Source organism: Dromaius novaehollandiae, chromosome 2 (genome assembly GCF_036370855.1).
Source record: "Dromaius novaehollandiae isolate bDroNov1 chromosome 2, bDroNov1.hap1, whole genome shotgun sequence".
Lineage (NCBI taxonomy): Eukaryota > Metazoa > Chordata > Aves > Casuariiformes > Dromaiidae > Dromaius > Dromaius novaehollandiae.
This window is the reverse complement of record NC_088099.1, coordinates 58,211,463-58,230,667: the sequence shown is the minus strand read 5'-3', so window position 1 is coordinate 58,230,667 and position 19,205 is coordinate 58,211,463. Positions and strand designations below refer to the sequence as shown.

Sequence of the window (19,205 nt, the reverse complement as noted above, 5' to 3'; positions counted from 1 at the left end):
TCAGGATCCAGAGTGTGGTCCTCCTAACTGCTGTTACTACTTCAGGGAAACTATTATTTTAGGTAGGTGCTGAAGTGGTAGAAGATACGGGTGCAGTAAATCTTCTGTTGCCTTGCAAAATTTGTGAAAGCGTTTGTACTGTTAAAAATGATTATCTGCTGTAGAAGACTAATTAATTCCATCAGCTGGTGATAGGAGAGGGAGAGAAGGCAAAACGCCCTCGGGCTGCCCAAGCCTTTTGGTGTATCACAGCCTTTTGGGCTACTCCGCATGTGCCTGGGATACCTTGGGGGAGCAGGACTGTCCCTTACGTTTGACCAAGCAATTTAAAAAGGCCCTTTTTTGTTATCTAAACTTCACGGACTCCAACCCACACTGAGCTGCGTATGGCTCCTCCACAGCACCTTTGGAAGTCCTTCACTTTGGAAGTGAAGACCAAAGCTGATGCAAATACCGGAGGAAACTGCGACCCTGCAGGTTGCCATCAGTTTTCCCCTGGGGCTTTATGGAGCTGCTTTTACGAAATGTGACATCTTTGCTCCTTAAATAAAGACTTTCGGGGGTAAAAATACGTAGGTTTTCGAAGACCCCGCCGGCTGGGAGAGCGCCGCAGGCCGCGGCGAGGCGGACGCCCGCGGCTGTCCCCGCCCGACGGCCCCGGGGGAGGCGCGGCGAGGCGGACGCCCGCGGCTGTCCCCGCCCGACGGCCCCGGGGGAGGCGCGGCGCGGCGCGGCGCCGCCCCCTGCTGCCGCCCGTTGGTGCCGGCGTGTGAGTACGGGCCGCAGCGGCGGGTGGGGGGAGCCGCCGCCCTGTTTCGGGGAGGCACCTGAGGGTGGGAGAGGAGCGAGCGGGGAGGCAGGGCCCCCGTTAGCGGCTGAGCCCCTTCCCTCTCAGCCACCTCCTCGGCGCCACCGAGAACGAGGCGGCGGGGAGTGGGGCGCGTGGCGCGCCGCGGCCCGACCGCCGGGGCGGCGGGGCCGAGGCCGAGGCCGGGCGCCGCCGAGAGGGGCCGGGGGCAGCGCTGAGGGCGCCCTGCCCTCATTCAAGATGGCGCCGCTGCCGCCCCGGCGCTGCTGCCACGTGACCGGGTCGGGGGGGGCCATGGGGGGCCTCAAATGGCGGCGCGTGGCAGGGGTGGTGATATGATGCCTTGGGCTGGCCCCTCCGCGGGGAGGGGGCTTCAGCGGTGGGCGTCGGGGTGCAAGGGAGCTTCCTAACGAGCTCTTGAACCCAGGAAAGCCCTCTCAGCACTTTGTATTCAAAACAATGTTTTGTGAAAAGTTTTCTTTTTAAACAATAGGTTGTTTTTGACAGCTTTTAGTGAATAGTGAAGTCACCTTGTATTTGTAATTGTTTTGTTTGAAAAAAGTACTTCGTGTTTCAGGTTTTGTTTTCATTTAAAAGCTTCCGGTAAGCTTCCTCCTGTTAGCTTTTGTAGCAGTTGAACTGCTGTAATGAGAGATTCCCAAGGGATTTCTGGGGGCTTTTTCTTGTTATTAGTGAGGGTAAGTGTGTGGCAGTGGCTTCCTGTTGAAGGTAAATATGTAATGGACTACTGTTTCTAAAAGCATAAACCTTTCATGGGGCGCGACCTGGAAGCAGCCTGCGCGTTAGTGTAGTGAAAACCCAATGCCCTCGTTGTTCCTGCTCAAGGTGGGTTTGTGGAAGATGAGCTGTGCTGCGTGCAGCTCAGACTGCCCTCCCCAATGGTGCTGTTGGATGGGTTAAACCGTTTCCCCTTCCGTACGAATGGAGCAGGAGTGTTGGATATAATAGCTAACAAGTCCTTTGGAGGAATCACATGCAGCTTGGTGCTGGCCTCCTGTGTGAGTGCAGGTGATGGCTGGAGGTCATTAAGCGGGGGAAATACCTTAACAAAAGCTCTGAAGAGCTACTAAGAGAAACGTGGATTTTCAGGGTTTTCCTGCTTCCTGAGGAACCTTGAAGATGTAGTTTTGGGAAGAGGAGGCTTTGTGGTTACACCTGTGAGGTATGTCGGGAAGGTACTGCAGTGAAAGTGGCGTCCTTTTGTGTTAGTGACTTCTGGCTGTGCAGAGTGGCTGTGGAGAGCAAGAGGAACAAGGCAAAAGTTGTAGGAGGCACCAGGTGCATTTCATTTTTGTGTCAGTGCCTGGAAGCTGGGCTACCTCAGAGTGTCCTTCTGGCAGTGGGAGGAAGAAGAGCATCTTTAGTCAGTGGGGTGCTAAAAGTGCTGCCTGCCTGGTGAGGATTTTGGGGGGAAGGGCTGATCTGATTGACCTCTTTCAAGCCTAAAGAGTCAGTAGTTCTTGTTGGAAGATGTTAAGATGTTCAGATGTTATCTGAATTTGTGTATAAGGCAAATGTAGTTTCAGCTACCTGATAAATCTAGGTTCAGAAGTTGTACTGGCAGAACTTCTTGTAGTACCTAGGCTTTATACTGTTGCTCAGTTCAAGCTGGAGCCTTGTTTTTCTTACCGTTTAATACCAGTTTACTTCAGTTAATGTGCAGTTTAGGTGAAAGTTACAGTACACATGTAAAGTGAAATTAATTCATTTTGACTCCCAATTACAGGTATTCATAGCTGCTAGTGTAGTGTGTGGCTTAAAAATGGTATTCTCTGCTGTGATATTTAGTACTACATTTTTCAAAGCCAGCCCATATTTAATTAATTCCTATTGTGTTTTCCTCAAGGAGACTTACTGAGTAAAGTGGATAGAGAAGACTGGGCTTATATGATGTCACACATCATACAAGTGGACTTACCTGAGCTAGAGACTAGGAAATTTCCTGAGCCTCCTGGATCTAAAATTATAAATTATAGTCTGTCATGACATTATGCAATGCTGAAACTTTGCCAGAACTTTATTTTTTATATAAGCCTATAAGCATATTAGGTAGCTTTTAAGCCTATAAGCATATTAGGTAGCTTTTACTTTGTAACAGTAACCCTGGTGGGAAAGACAGGTAGTATTTGCTTGTGGCATAACAGAATTTTTAATTTTGCTCTGGATGTCAACTTTTGCAAATTAACTTAGAGGGAGAACTGAGATCTCTCTAGCAACTAGCTCTGTTAAGGGCTCAGGTGTGGAGAGAAAATCTTGCAAGGTGTCTCTGGAGATTTGAATACTGTTGTTCTCCCTTGTTGAGAACTTGGATCTTCTGAGGCTTTAGGTTGGATCCTTAAAGGTATTAAAAAAGGTATTGAACACTTTGGAAGTGGTGCTGAGGTCCCTGATGCTCGTGCTTTATAATACCTGTATCTGTTGTACAAAATCTACTGCAAAGCTTTGATGTATACTGTTGCAAAACCTCTTTTGACTGTCTTTATTCTTGACCGTACAATAACAGCCTTTTCTTCTGCTTCCATCTGATAGGAATAATGTTACCAACATGTCTGTGCAGTCCCTGCTTTGTGAAAGAATTACTGTTGCCAAAGAATTAATCAAGAGAGCTGAAGCCCTTTGCAAGTCCCAGAAAGGGAATATACAAGGTGGGGCAAAACTGTGCAGCAAACTGAAGGCTGAGTTAAATTTCTTACGCAAGGTGGAGGCAGGGAAGGTGGCCATTAAGGAATCCCATCTGCAGAGTACAAACCTTACCCACCTCCAAGCAATTATTCAATCAGCAGAGAACCTGGAGGATGTTGTCAGTGTCCTCCATGTTTTTGCTTACGAGGACAGGTTTGGCGACAAACAGACACTGGTGGTAGATGTTGTTGCAAATGGAGGTCACACATGGGTGAAGGCCATCGGTCGGAAGGCTGAGGCCCTACATAACATCTGGCTGGGAAGGGGCCAGTATGGTGACAAAAGCATCATTGAGCAGGCGGAGGACTTCCTACGAGCAAGCTGTCAGCAGCCAGTGGAGTACAGCAATCCCCACATAATCTTTGCATTCTACAACAGCGTGTCCAGTCCTATGGCAGAGAGACTCAAGGAGATGGGAATATCTGTGCGGGGAGACATTGTTGCTGTGAACTCACTGGTAGAGCCATCTACAGAAAACCAACACCAAAGTGCCAGCGAATCAGATGAAGAAGGTCCTGAACTCCTGCAGGTGACCAGAGTAGACCGGGAGAATTTAGTGGCCAGTGCTGCTTTTCCCACCCAGATCAAAGTGAATGTGTGCAATAGAGTTAACCTGGACATCACTACCTTAATTACCTATGTCTCTGCTCTGAGCTACGGTGACTGCTACTTCATCTTCAAGGAAAAAGTGCTAACGGAGCAAGCAGCTCAAGAAAGGAGGGAGAGAGTTCTGCCTCAGCTGGACGAGTTCATGGAGGGGAAAGAGCTCTTTGCCTGTGAATCTGCTGTCAGAGATTTTCAGTCCATCTTGCAAACCCTCGGAGGACCTGGGGAGAAAGAACGAGCTGCATTGCTTATTGAAAGAATTAACGTGGTGCCAGATCAACCATCCGATCGTGCCTTGGGACTAGTGGCAAGTTCAAAAATTAACAGCCGTTCTCTAACCATCTTTGGTACAGGAGACTCTTTAAAAGCCATCACCATGACTGCAAATAGTGGTTTTGTGAGGGCAGCAGCTAACCAAGGTGTCAAATTCAGTGTTTTTATCCATCAGCCAAGAGCACTGACAGAAAGCAAAGAATCTGTTGCTACACCTTTACCAAAGAGCTGCCCACCAGATAATGGATTTTAAGTCATTTAATGAGTTAGTCATTGGAATAATCTGTTCTGGAGGATGTTTTTCCTCTATGGTAGCTTGTGGCAGATGCTGCGATGGAGGCTTTTGGAGAAATACAAGAGTCATAACAATACATTTTTGGGAGGTATTTCAGTGAAAATAGTAACTGTAGCAGTGGAAGAGTTCCTCAAGGGACTTGCAATATCTTTACTCAACTCTTGTCTTTTTGTTCAGCTGACCTACAGTAATTTATTCACTAAGGTAAAAAGTTTTCATTGAAAATTGTTAACTGTCTTGCAATACATTGTATCCATCCCTATTAAAAAGTTCAGTTGAAGCACAGTTGTCTTTGCCCTTTGTCATTCTTGTCCTCTTCATAGGGATTGAAGTCACCTCCTTAAATGGACTTCAGACTTCATTTCTGTGGAACTTGAATTCTCCTTTCACCTATTTTGTTCAACCAAGCTCTCTGTTGATTCAGGGGTACCTCATGTAGAGATCTGTGCCTTACTGAGTGTGTAGTTTTCATGAAGACATGACTAGTAGCCATGAATAGAAACCAGCTTAAGCCTTTTTTCTCCTTTTACTCAAAAGAACTTCTGTATGTTTAGTACATTAGACTGAATTGGGCAACAGCTTTAAAATTCCTAGAAAAATCAGTTGAGGCTGGAGTTGTATTGGCACTAGTATGTTGCGACTCACAGGCCAAACTAATATGGGGGAGCCAGTGGTAGCTGACCAAAGAGAGTGTGCAGGGCAAATTCACTTCCCTTTTTTCCATCTTAGATTTTGTCCCATGCAAGAAAGAGGTTGATGCTTCACATAGTAGAGGGCTTCTGGACTGAGCCAGCACCTAGGAGGTTTCAGTGCTGGGGAATTCTGTTCTGTGGATTCAGGGTGAGCTTGAATTTGGCTCTGTTACTTGTGGATTACTTGCAGTGAAGTGAACAGAATACTCTCTGAGGTCCTTTAGTGTCGGTGTGGAGAAGCAGGAAGTTTGTGGGGCCTGTAGTTTATTGCTAGTTTGCCCTATCATGAGAGGGAAGCTCTTTGACTGGCGTTAGAAATTGCTGCTTTCACTCAGTGTTGAATAAATAACTTTTTTTTTTTTCCCCCAGGAGAGAGATGCTATTTTAGAAGTCTTTCTAATGTTTTTCTGTATGCTGTAATGGCAACACTTGCTGTTTGGTGGTAATTTGCATCAGATTCCCAGTGGAAAATGTTGAGATCTGAGTGAACCTTCTGGCCCTGAGCTATACGTTTTATCAGGTCAGTGAGAGAGATACCTACTGAATATTTTATAGGCCGTTGTTGAATGAGACAGCTTTATTTTGCAGCTTATAGTTCATGTGAAGGACATTTCCTTGCTTCTTGCCTCTGCAAGGTCTAAATTTCCTCCTTATAATATGAAGTAGTGGCAGCACTGCAGTGCTGCCCTCAGCCATAGTCTGTGCCAGTTTCTTTCTGTTTCCAGTAATCTGGTGTATTCCAGCACTGGTGTGAGAATACTGAGTAAAGCACTTAGTGTGCGTTTTCCAGCTGAATGAACTAGCTCCAAGGAGCAATACCATACTCTTTGCTGGTATGTCAAGTTCTGCTCTTACTATAAATGTGGAATGACCTGTTAGGAGCAGTCACCTATATATACATGCTGTGTATCTCTACCTATAAATTTTCATAATGTATGAGGCAGCCTGTTCTTTACTTTGGCAGGTATTCAGCTTCACCTAATGTTCATTCTTGCTGGTCCCAGAGGTAATTTGTGTGGTTTAGCTAAAGTAGATAGAACTGGATTTTGGGTTTTGCTGCTTCAATATCCAGTCCTCTACCTGCCAGTTTCACAGGTCTCCCTCACTGAATTGCTCTAAAAAAAAAAATTGACCAGTTGCTGCAATCTAATGCAGTATAACAAAACTTTGTGACAAGGTGCTCCAATTAATTTCCTGAGAGCTCTTTTGAAGAGAGAAGAGGACAAATGTACTGAAACAGTGTAAATAGTACAATATTCTGGCTGTGCTAGAGAAACACAAGTCTAGCTCTGTATCTGCATCATATAGGAGGTTGGGGAGATGGGATTTATCCCAGTATGATGGATTTACCAAAGCACACCACAGATACCTGTGAAACTTTACTGAGCTATAAGTAGCTGGAAAGAAAGATTTCTTTTTATTTCTGCCATGAGAGCTCTTACTCAGGACACCTGACAGACATCTTTCTACTGCAGTAGGTGTGAGAACTGAGGTGGGAGAGACCATCTGTAGAGATCATGGACCATATGTCTAAAAAGCTGTGCTTCTGTTTGGTATCAGAAGTCTTGGAAGAAGGTACAAGAAACCTCATAATGAATAATTTATGCATAAACAGTCTATAGAAGAAGGGATTTTCCTTGTTTGCAGCTTAGAGCTTGTGAAGCTAAGGTCCCAACAGAGAACTTGCTATATTTATCACTGACTAATCTGTTTTACAATCTTACAAGACATACTTGAAGCTGAGTATGTGGTATCAGTGCATAATGTGTGATAATTCACGATGACTTTTTAAAAATGGATCCTTTAAATTGTTTAAATTGCTTTTAAATTGCTTGCAGCGTTTCTACCCCTGGTGGTAAGAGTTTTGGATCAGTAAATAGGAGAAAGCTACTTTATTTCACTCCTTGTTGTGGCTCTTAAGCACTGGATTTCCACCATATTCCTTGATGAATCCTGTTTCCTTTTGAGTACCCTTTAGTAGTTTCTGCAAACTACAGATTTGTGCTTTGGAGAGGAGAGAGAGAGAGAGAGCGAGCACTTGCCCTCATTCTTACCGAGTAGTTGACCTAGGGGAAGCAATGAAAACCAACTAAACTGTGCATTGCCCAGTGAGAGTTGGGAAAAATCTGTCTGCAATATTTATTCTCAGTCCTACCGCTGCAGAGCTAGTTGACTTGTTTTGTAGTGACAGTTTGGTATGAATGTGAAGTGAAACTCTGTTTAAAAGCCTTTGTATCTGGAGCCATCATCTGTTGGTTTTATTCATTACAAGTCAAAATACTTTTGCCCATGCATCCAACACCATATTTATTACTAAACTAATTTTATCTTATCAATTTATACCAACCATATGATCAATATTTTAGGAAAACAAAGCCTTTCTTTTTATTATTTTTGTGCTGTGTTGCCATGTTGTGTGGTGCCATAAAACGTGTGTGTTTTTGCTATTTTCCCCTGCACCAGTTTTCTGGCTTATTGGTCAAACAGAAGTACAACACTGACAGACTGTAAGAATAATTTTACAAGGTGAATGCTGAAATTGGATACTGATACAGAACCAAAATGTGCTTTGATTATAACAGTGAGTGTTAAGATGTTGGTGATCTACATAATATTAATAGATGTTCACCATGTTTGGACTTGGTGCATTTAGAGAGCTTCTATTTCATTTTGGAAATGGGGAACTAGAGGTAGGAATTTCCTTCTTTAAGATTTTACAAATAAGGAATTAGAAGATACCATGGTAGGGTTGAAAATGAGTTAGAAAAACTGGTAATCCAGGATTGCTTATCCTTTCTTCCAGTATCATACAATTGCTTTGCCTACACTGCAGCAGGCACTTTAGGATATGGAGACTTGTAGTTTGCTGCAATATGTTTTTGTTGGTTTTGGTTTGATTTTTGTTTGTTTTGTTTTTCCCCTGTGAAGTCTTTCAGCATTAAGCTGCTTGATGATGAAGTATTTTTAAACTGTTTTAGAGAACCTTGGTCTTCTGCACTTTGTTTTCATTTACTTTATCTGTGTATTGTTCTACATTGTAAGCTTGTACAGGCTTCAAAGAGAACCAGCATCTCTATTCTGTGCAGCACCCAGCCTGCTCTCTTTGCTCCAACAGTAAGAATACCAAACAAGGAATGCTGCAATTGATCCTAGGCAATAGAAAGTACTTGAATATTAAACAAGAAATAAATAGGTAAGTTAAGTTATATAATACATTCTTGTTTCTAATCTAACTCTGTATCCACAGTTTTGTGAAAAGCAAACCTTTTCTTGGACGTTCCTGCATGCATTCATTACTTACCTGTGTTCTGGCTGACAAAATTTTCAAGAAGTGACTTGTGTGTCTTTGTACCTGTAAGCCATGAAAACCCTCTGGAGTAGTCTTGCATGTTGCAGCCACTGTTGGATAAATGTAGTATTCTTTGGTAGGATAATCAGCTAAAGAATGGCTTTGGTTTTGAACTTTCCCCTCCTCTGATGCCTTTTTGATAGTAAAACACTGTGCTGTAGTTTTCTGGAGCCCATCTGAAAATATTTTTGCAACCCTGTTCCTAAATGTGGAATACTGTACCTGGGCTTGGTCACAAGTTAATAGTAAAAAAACCAAGAAAATATATCAGTTGTTGGGAAAAAAAAGTTTGAGAGAAGACTCAGAAAAACTGCCCTGAATTTTTTTTTTTAATGGAGTTAGAATAGGGTTTGCAATAATAACAAGGCATGTAGTTGCACTGACATTCTTTATTTCCAATTACTATGGAAGCAGCACAGCACAGGTCACCTGTGATCAAACTAAACTTTTACAGTTGAAATAAACAAGAATGAAACCAAGTTCTTGGACTGAAGGCCGTGGTTACTATTTTCCTACAAGCTGTTGTTCTAGGCTGCAGCAAGTTCTGCTCTGCTGTCCAGTTTGCTGCAAGCACTAATTGTGTGTTCATATGTGGCAAAGTCAACTCAGCAGGTGAGTGTGGCTGTTGCTTTTCCATCAGGACTTAATGTTGCAGTTCATTCTAGAGTAAAAACAAAGACAGTGAATGTAGAAATGCTCTACAGAGTGACAGAGCTGCTTGGAATTGCGAGTTTGGGTTTTGCAAATTGTTTCCTATGAACACCATGGAAATTAAGATTGTTTCTACGTCAATTATTGGTGGTTATTAAAAAGACAAAGAAAACCCTCTTCTGGCCTTGAGTGTTCAGAAGATCCTCCTGTCCGTTTACAGGATCCTTATTTATAATATCTTTCATAAAAGACATTCCTCCCTTTTTGAAAAAGAAAAAAGCCCAAAAGAATTAACAACATCTGATAATGAAGCGGTGTCCCTTTATCCATTAATGAGGCTGACTGCATGATAAAGTAGCTCACTATGGCAATAAGGAACATAGAGATACAGGACACAGCAGTTTACACTGCAGTGTAAGAACCAAAATCCAGGCACTGAAAGAGCGAGTAGCATGAGTGCTTGATTGTATTTTTTGCCTGAGGTTCTCCACATTCATTTGCTAAAGCATTTGGGGTCTCAGCGCTCCACCGCTGGTAACAGTGGCAAAAGTGATGTTTTGCAGAGCGCTCGGGAGATTCTGCCCTACTGCTGCCTTGTTATGTTAGTGGTGGTAATGCTGACTAATTCCAGGGATTTCTCCAATTTCTGAAACTGCAATGGGCACGATGTTACAACTTCCAGTTCTCCTAGCACATACGTAGGCTCTAAAATGCCACTGAAGTAGGTGAGGAGAGGGGCTTAGCAATCGTGGGAGAAACAAAGCAGGAAGATTTCAAAGGAAATGTTTTCAAGAGTAAGCATTTTCAAAAGATAAGGCAGCTGATATAAACAACAATAAAGGAACATGGAAGGTAAAGTCAGTGTCAGATTGTCTTGCTAACCAGACTGAAAGCATGGTGGAAATTGATGAAGACAGGAAAAGTAATTCTTTGGTGTGTCCTTCTTCCATATTCTGTGCCCTGTTGTGAACTCTAGAGAAGCTGCCGATAGCCCTAATAGAAAAGGGTAGAGCCTTCAGACATAATGCTATTCGAGATGAGATCTTAGTCTAGATGACATATTGCACAGTCCCTTTGCAGGTGAAAAAGAACTCCATGTGGATGAATGGTATGAGAGAGCCCCTGCTGGTTTGTAGTCATTGAAATTCTGCGTCTTTGTTTTTTTCTATACGGGATAATTTGACCCTTCTTTTCAGAGCAGAGGCTAATTGGTGAGGAAAATCGTTATTTTGTGCGTGTCTTCCCCCAGTAGTGCAGGTAAGGTGGGAGTGCTGGGGTAACAAAGTAAAGTTAGATAACAATAACATGTGAAAAATCAAAGACAAAATGGATCTTACCAGATATTTCGGTGGTTGACTCTTTGCTTGGCTCCACACTTGGGTTGGGGGTAGAGTCAGTACTTGGCTCTCCGCTCAGCTCCCAAGTGGCCTGTCCACCTTCTTGCACTCCAGTGTTCCCAATTTGTTCCATGCCTTCCTCTTTGTATGGGTCTCTGCTGTAGTCCAGGGGGGACTCTGTGCTTGGTTGCACACTGGAATCTCTGCTTTGTTCCACACTTGTTGCCCCAAGCAGAGGGGTAACAGGGGTACCTAGGAAAAAAAAGAAAAAAGGATACGTAGATAAGGAGATAATTTGAAAAGCCAAGTTACTTTTGCAAGTATCTAAACATGTATGTGGTTGCTTTTATGGATCAGAGATCCCAAGTGTGAATTTGCCTAGGGAAGAAGGAAAATATCTGTGAATAAGTCCATTCTGAATGTGAATCTCATTTTAAATTGACAGGAGTTGATTTGGCTATATGCTGTGAACAGGCCAAAACACTGTAGTCTGCGCTCTTGCCATGTGTTTGACTCACCTTGTGCCTTTAGCAGATCAACCAGAATCAGAGCCAGCAGCACTGAAAGGATTGCCGTCTTCCTCAGCATTGTTACCCGAAGGCCACGTTGAACGCAGACGTTGGGAAGCAAGGGAAAGAAGTTTGGAGTACCTAGCTGACAGGAAGCTCTGGCTATTTAAAGGCAGGCCCATGACTCTGCCCACTTCAGAGTCTTCCTGGAAGTAGCGGGTTGCAAAAACAATGTCCCGATTACATTCTCAAAGTGCATTTAGGGCCTGTCAGGCCCCCTCGTTGCTATGGGGAGGGATGACCTTTGCTACAAGCCGTGAAGGACATTGCAGCCTGAGAGGTGGGGCAGTTATGGCAAAGGCCCCAGACTGCCATAATACCGCTGATGTCACTGTTTGCTTCTGGCAGTGCTGGTTTCTCAAGGCAGTTGATCCTGCTGTCTTTGAATGAGGATCTTCAAAAATCCTTCGATATGACATTTGACAAATTGGAAGTGCCTCATGGTAACAGGTGAAAGGTGAAGTGTGACTGAAAAATGTGCAGCTGGCTTTTGTGTTGTAAGGAAATAATAACAGCGTTAAAGAGCTGGGATGTTTTGATCAAGCCTGGATGAACATTTCATTGGAAAGCCTTCCTTTGCCATTGTTTAAAGCTGGTGTGTGTGCTTCTAGCCTGTAATATCTCAGACACTAGCTCAGCCCTGAAGTAATGCATCTGAAAGATTTGGACAGTACGAGACAAATCCCCAGGGAAGAGCCAGCTCTTTTGTGTAGTTTAATTTCTGATGCAGGAAAGATGCTCTGTTTGCATCAATATGGGCCCCCATGACCTTCCCCATCCATCCCTGCTCACTGATAGCCAAAGGAAGTGGGTCACAAGGAGATACTTGGAGGTTGTGGCAAATGTAACTGTCAGCAGTCAATGTCAGCTGGGGCAGGAGGGGACTTCAGGCCTGTATGTTCAGCCGTCTATGTTACAGATCCAGAATTGTGGGCCTGTTTCTGCATCTTACACTGCTATGAGTAAATGCTATAGTTACTATAATTAGCAATTAGCAGAATTAGGTTTGTGTCAAATCATTGTAAAGGAATTCAGAATCTGGCTCTCTAAGGCTTTATCTTTTTCCTTTTCATTTCTCTGATTTCACTTGTTTAATATTGTATCAACTTAGTTTTTCAGCATAGTGTTTCTTTCAAGCTGTTTCCACCTCTAGGGTTTGCCTAAGGCATTATTCTTCTAATCAAGCTTCTTATGGTGTAATAGAAAGACTTTTCTTTTTTTTTTTTTCCTGAAATGAAAAAGAAAACTGATGCCCACGAACACCTACAGATATATGCTTTCTGTAGTAGACTTCTCCTGGGTTACTTGTTTCATTTGAAGGTTGATGCATAACATCTTTTTTTTTGGATGTGAATGGAATAATCTGGCTGTTGAAGACTCATCTATATGAGGTATCAATGTGTGCACAGTTCAGGAATCTTAAGATAGTTGTCTGTAACTAGCATAAATCCTCATTATACGCTAACATCTCTTTTTTTTTTCTTGAAAATGTTTTTCTAACACAGCTATCTTCATGAGGTGATGGACATGTTATTTGTGGAGGAAAAGCAAATAAACATGACACAGATTCCGTTCTCCTCCTGAATTATGCCACTGTGCAAGGAAAGAGGAGTTGTCATGTTACTCCCGCCATGGATCTTAAAATCAGTTTTCAAAGTATTTCTCCTATGATGAGTGAAATGAAATGCTTCAGGTAAAAAGGCAGGCTACTTTCACAAAACTCATCGAGCAAATTTGCCTCCTCCCCCCCTATTGAGAGCTCTACTGCTCGTTTCATTATTACAACTTCTAACAAATGTAAGCAGCTCAATTTAAGCGTTCTGCCACAGGGTTGGAGGCTGTTTGTTTGGTTGCTCACTGCTGCCAGTCGCATTGGGTGAGTAAAGACTTGTTAAGGAGAAATCCCAGAATATTGTAATCAGGAGGTAAATTGTGAATAGGAGTTCTTCTGACAGGGTATTTCAAGGATTAGTACAGGGCATGTCTGTTGCCATTTAACATCTTCATCAGTAATCTGAAAGTAAATTCAGTTATTGCTGAAAGGATCAACAAATAAGATTCTTAAAGAATGAAGAATGGTGAGGACAGCACTATCTCAGAGTTATCGCCTTGTTGGCTGGGGCCTTTTGAACAAATTGCAGCCAAATGAACGTTAGGCATATAGGGCAAAGGAATGAAAGCCATACTTAGAGCATGAAGGCTGCATTCTGGAAAACAGTCCTTCTCCGACTGTTTTCTTCCCTATATACTGCCCACAGTCCAAACTTTTAGATTCATTATAGAACGTGAACAAGTTAGGATAAAGAAACAAACCATAAATAATAGTTTCTTTCTGGATAAAGATTCCTTCCTATGAAGGGAGAAATCTTTGAGATACCTAATCTCTTTATTTTATCAAAAAGAAAGATACAAGAATGACTTATGGTTTGTAAATATTTCTATGGAAGAAAAAAAATGCTAGGTTCTAAAGCAGTCATTAATGCCATGGACAAAGGCATTGCCGGAAGCTGTGGTTTGGTGCTAAAACAAAGCTAAATTAATGAATTAATTAATGTACCACTCACAGAGGTAATAAGGGGGAGCTAGGTGATATTTAAAAACCTGAAGTTTTTTGTTTTTTGTTTTTTTTAAGTAGATTATTCAATGGTTCCTCTTAGCCTTGCAGTTTCTGAGTCTCAATTGTCTAGATTATGTATTGTTATTGGGCTCCCAGCAGGAAGCAAATATAACTTGAACTCTGTAAAGGTGGGTCACCACCTTCACCTTTGGGCTACTGGAAGGTATTTGGTCTCATTGTTAAAATGCTGAAGTTTACACCATACCCGGCACATCTGTATGAATGGTTCAGATGTGTCCTGCTTGCTCTTGTGCAGCAGGTGGAAAGCTGTGGAAGTATCCACAGAGCGTCCTTCCTCAGAAGAATAGAAGTAAAGTCTGCCTTAATAAAATTAGAGTTTCTAAAGGATTCCTGATAGAAACCTTAAGTAACCAAAATTGTTTGATAACTCCTGAAGCAGAAAAAGGAGAGGTTGTGTGTGTGCGTGTGGTGGTGGTAATGTTTAATGTCATCTCTGTGCAGGGACAGCTTCACTTACTCTCTCTTACCGTTCAGGCCAGGTGCTTTGATTGATACTGAGGTCAAGACTGCCATGTGGAACTCCAGGCATGATGAGACTAATGACTTCTGTTTCCTACACTTCTATGCCTGTTCAGTAACTGGAAATGAAAACTTATTTTCCATCTTAACAATCCAGGGCAAGTATTTCAAAGTTTTGCTATGCAGGCCAGCACAGTGTCAAGGGGTTTTGACATCAAAAGCAGTAACCGAAGCAAGTCATGGTACTTAGCCTCCCTTCTCCCTCACCTCCAGACTGGGAAATGTGGTACAGGGTATTAAAAGGGTTCTTATGTACTAAGAATACTGTTTTAAAAAAAAAAAAAAACCTAAAATATTATTATTATTATTTACGTTTAGTTCTTTTCCTGCCCAGTTGATGATTTTTATATTTTTTTCACCTTAAAGCAAACTGGGGGCATAAAATGAAGCTCATTAGAGCTTCAAGCAGGAGATGTGATTTGGCAGGTTTTGGAGGAACTGGTTGTCAGACGTTTATGTAAACTCAGGAGAAGGCTGAGTGCATGGAATAGTAGCACTGAGAGTAGCTAAGTACGTAAGTAGCTAAGTACCCAAGAGATTCTCGGATGAGAAAACAGGGTCACAGGATAATTCAGGTTGGAAGGGACCTCAGGAGGTCTCTAGTCCAATCTCCTGCTCAAAGCAGACTCAGCTAGCTCATACCAGTTTACTCAGAGCTTTATCCAGTCTGGTCTTGAAAACCTCCAAGGATGGAGCTTCTACAGCCTCTCTGGGCAACCTGTTCTAATGCTTGACTGTCATAGTGGAAAAAGTGTTTCTGTATAGTCAGTCAGAACCTCTCTTCTTTCAACTTACACCTGTTGTCTCTTGTCCTCCCACTGTGTACTGCTGTTAAGCCTGGCTCCATCTTCCTGATAACCTTGATAAATAGTTGGAAAGTGGGAAAGTATTAACTGGATGCTGGCAAGTTATATGCCTTTATGTACATATGCTATAAAGGCTTATTTTCACCTGGGCAGCATCTTATGGCTGCCATTGGCAACAGGACACTGGGTTGGGTGGATCCTTGGTCTGAGTGGGAATGTTAAGCATATTAACTGGCTTCCTCATGTGTTAGTCCAACAACGAATTAGATGGTGATCCTAATTTAAAGCCAAAAGTAACTAGTATTTTCAGTGCTTTTTGAATGATAAACAAACTCTGATAGTATTTTTAAAGTGTTACAGAACACTTTTTATGTATAAAACCTATTCTTTTTTTAGTTTTTGAATTTTTCCAAAAGAGACCATTTGGGAAAATATTTAATTTACAGAAGTAGACTCAGTCTCAGAGACCTGTGGGGTTGCACAACATGTGAAAGAAACTACTATTTAAAAACAACCTATTTCTTTATTAGCAGCAAAGACCAGATTTTCTGGAAAGGTGAAAGATGCTGAAACTATTTCATTCTTTTCTTGTGAGCTGAGAGTTGGAAGTGCCCCAGGATATCTTGTGTCAGATATAACTATGTAGGTTTTGGGAAAGGGATCTGTGGCAGTGTCCCTTCAGACTTTATTTGTATTTTGAAAAGAGATTTTTGTTGTAGTTAATGGAGATTAGCTTGGGAGAAAAGTCAAATATTCTGATTCTTCAGAGTTAAATTCCATGGGGAGAAAAAAGTTTTGCGGACTGTACTTAGTGCTTACTGTTCCAGCAAGCTTCATGGAGCTAATGCTTATCTGTTTGTTGTTTTGTTAATAAGGCAGATCTTGATCTCTTCTGGAGAATCTGTGAAAAATATAAAGTGGGATCCGTTCCTCATGGATAAGGACAGGCTGAGTTACATATCAGAAGCTCTATATATAATTGTTTGGAATAATGTTCAGTATGCTGTGCTTCAGGCCAGAGTTTCAGCACTACTTGGGCCGCAGACACTTTTTTCCCAGAAGCCCAGTGTAATTTACAAGGGTGAATAAGTCTTTTTCTCACTTCACAGTTGGGAATACTGAGACACAGACAAGACTGAATGAATCATATCTAGCTGCCTCTCAGGGATATCTCTAATGTATTTATCTCTGTTTTTCCAGGGATGCAACAAAACTAGCAATGAAAAGAAGGTGAAGGAGGTCATGGGAGAGAAAGATGCTGTGGAAAGTTGAGATACCTGTGGTAGGTCAGAAGGCTGGTGTTTTGGGTGTGTTTTCTTTGTAGGTCACATATACATTTCAATATAGGATAACTCGGGAAGGGCAAGATTGAAACAGATCCTGTTGCCCACGCTTTAGCCCTAAACCAAATTGAGGCCCATCTTTATCAGAGGGAGGGATAAAGAAGCCCTGTAGTGAGGTTTGATGCATATGGAAGGCTAAAAGGGGAGCTTTAGCTGTGTTTGTGGTTTGTGCTCCATGAGGATTGTTGAGTCTCTTTCTCTACGGCAGTTAGATACAAGTTCCCGAAGACAAGTTTGTGCCAGGTAGATAAGGTCATTTTCTATTTGTGGCAAGTATTGTATGCCAGGAGGAATTGAAGGATAATGGCTGTGTCAACCCTGAGGTCCCTTGTATGAGGAAAATATGCAGTAAAGCCCAAGTAAGGCAGCTTTTAGCCCCTGCGAGCCATTTTGATATGTAGAAGAGAATAATCTAATTTTGTTTATTTAAATGGCCATCTCCTAAGAATGGTTTATGCAGCTTCCAAAGAGAATAGTGTGCTATCTATCTAGTAACCAGGCACTGTAAAACTAATATACATAACAAAAATGCTTTAGATAAATACGAGGCAGCTGCTCTAAAGCTGTCAGGATGGAGAAGATGGTTTATGCCTTGCTTTTTCTGGTCAGTCCCTCTGCTCATAGGAACATGGTAGCACAGTGATGCTGTGCAGCCCTTGATCACTGTAGAAGATTTCCAAATTGCTCACATGATTTGCTTTTGGTTTCCTATTTATTGTAATACAAACTGAGAGAGTGAAGAAAAAAAGAAAGATGAACCACCTGATTCTTCACTATTCCTAGCTCTTACTTAAGGGGAATGCTAGCTGTGGGTATCTAAGCAAACATTTATTTATTTACATTTAGGATGTAAATTTGAATTCTTACAACTGATTGATATAAAAACCTTTATGGGTGCTTCTATTTCAGTTTGAGACACATAGTTTGATATAACTTAAATCTGATTGAGCGATCTTTTATTTTCGCCAGGCGCATTCTAGCGATCTCTCAACTCAGTCTGATTAACTAAAAAAATGAAGGAGCTGCCTGAGCATCTTGATGCCACCCAGAAAGGCAGTCCTGATTCCCTCTCCCCTTGTGTTCCCTGCTCTGTGCTCCCATCCTGTCTTTCGTGTTACCTGTGGTGCTCATCTGCCTTCTGGGAACTGATTCAACACATTAACATGGTAGAAAACTTTTATTTCATGTTGGATTAAAGAACTAGATCTCCTCATTAGGAGATCAGATGAACACTGGAACTGACGTACAGAAGCAGTGGGAGCTCATGGCTGTGAATAAGGATGTTCCAGTACCAGTGAGCTGCTAGGTCAGCCCAGCTGATCTTGTCTCTCTGCCCCTAACTCACTGGAAAACATGAATTGTGGATTTGTGGAACTGTGGAAAAATTGAATCTGTGGATTGTAGATGCCCTCTTTCCTTTGGCTGCATAAGGAGAGATTAGTCCGAATGGAGCTAATGGTGGCAGTTTAGGCCAGACTCAGTAACGCTGTCTCAGAAAAGCCTCTGTGCAGGTTCTGACTCTTAATGCACTTGGCAGCACTGGACAGACAGCTGCCAATTGCATGGTTACAGCAGTCAGAGGCACACGCAGAGCTTCCCCCCAAGCCTCATCATTTTAATGGAAACTCTCATGCAACTTCTGGTCTTCTCCATAATTACTGACAATGCCAGGAACTGGCAGTTGAAGGCAGGCAGAGAAGCATGAGCCAGAAAAGCAAGCATGCAGTTCACAGCGGTATTCTGCTGGGGAAAGACAGACAAGTGGGATTAGCTGATGCATCGTGTTTGTGTTTTTTTGTTTTAGTGTGTTTAGTAAAACTCGCAAGTTTGGGTTTTTGTTTTTACAGACATGATGATTTTCATACTTTTCTGTGTATTCTTGTTCCACAACCTTTCATGTCTCGCCAGCACCATGCCCTTTCTCAATTTCCTTTTTGTGTTCATTTCTCTAGTGACTGTTTTCCAAGTGCATGTTTAGATGCACTGTTTCATAGGACAACCTTAGTCTCCCTTCCACTGACAGTCATCTGAAAGAGGTCAGATTACTGAAGGGAAGAAGTTCCTCTGAACTTTGCGAGGATGGAGTGGGTAAAAGTATTTTCTTATCTGAAAAACATCAGGCTCTCAGCTTTCTGCCAGAGGGCAAAGATGGTCACTTACAGATAATGTGCTCCTACTCAACCTTTGAGAATTTCTGTTTACCAAACAGCATATTTGACCCCATAATGTCATGGCTTCCCACTGCCTTTGGGAACCTTTCTGAAATGGGATGGTTTGTGCAGGGAGGGAGCAATGGAAATGTAGGTGACTTAAAGCATAGATGCCAGAGCTTGCCTGCTCTGTCAGGGTGTTCTGCCTGGGGGATTAGCCAAGTATTTCTGGAAGCACTGTAGTATGCTAACTCCAACAGGTTCTGAGAAAAGGGTAGGGTGCTGTGTAGAGACACCTCAGCTCTTCTGAGGGAGCCACATAGAACACCTCTCAGCCAAGTGTGGAAGCTGCATTGCAGAACAACATTCCAATTTTCTTCTCTCATTTTTTAAAAAAATATTTTTGTTCGCAAGATCACTTCTATCCTTAAGGCAGAGAAGAAATAGAAATGTTACTCAGAATATC

The 19,205-nt window shown here is 42.4% G+C and overlaps 1 protein-coding gene and 1 long non-coding RNA gene across 4 annotated transcripts in view; both read left to right on the top strand.

The window, feature by feature from the left end:
- Positions 1 to 656: 656 nt before the first annotated feature.
- On the top strand, positions 657 to 4,970 carry C2H7orf25 (chromosome 2 C7orf25 homolog). Of its 3 annotated transcripts, XM_064506610.1 has the most exons (3): positions 1,139 to 1,827; positions 1,919 to 1,991; positions 3,359 to 4,970. In XM_064506610.1, the coding sequence occupies exons 1-3, from the start codon at positions 1,803 to 1,805 to the stop codon at positions 4,641 to 4,643; spliced, it is 1,383 nt and encodes a 460-aa protein (XP_064362680.1). In that variant the 5' UTR covers positions 1,139 to 1,802; the 3' UTR covers positions 4,644 to 4,970. The 3 variants fall into 3 exon arrangements, with proteins under 3 accessions (XP_025977231.1, XP_064362680.1, XP_025977233.1); XM_026121446.2 differs by lacking the exons at positions 1,139 to 1,827; positions 1,919 to 1,991 and adding an exon at positions 657 to 769; XM_026121448.2 differs by lacking the exons at positions 1,139 to 1,827; positions 1,919 to 1,991 and adding an exon at positions 1,999 to 2,224.
- Positions 4,971 to 5,750: 780 nt separating this feature from the next.
- Positions 5,751 to 19,205, top strand: part of LOC112996087 (uncharacterized) — a 70,789-nt gene continuing 57,334 nt past the window's right edge. The window contains exons 1-3 of the long non-coding RNA XR_003262343.2: positions 5,751 to 5,897; positions 8,420 to 8,570; positions 16,447 to 16,528. This is a non-coding gene — a long non-coding RNA (uncharacterized LOC112996087). The remainder of the gene's footprint in view (positions 5,898 to 8,419; positions 8,571 to 16,446; positions 16,529 to 19,205) is intronic.

What these genes read in the sequence shown, in the direction of transcription:
- C2H7orf25 (XM_064506610.1), top strand. Translation starts at nt 1,803, where the DNA reads ATGCAGCTTGGTGCTGGCCTCCTGT. An exon ending in GCTTGGTGCTGGCCTCCTGT is followed by an intron (nt 1,828 to 1,918) that starts GTGAGTGCAGGT and finishes GTGGATTTTCAG; the next exon opens with GGTTTTCCTGCTTCCTGAGG. An exon ending in TTTGTGGTTACACCTGTGAG is followed by an intron (nt 1,992 to 3,358) that starts GTATGTCGGGAA and finishes TCCATCTGATAG; the next exon opens with GAATAATGTTACCAACATGT.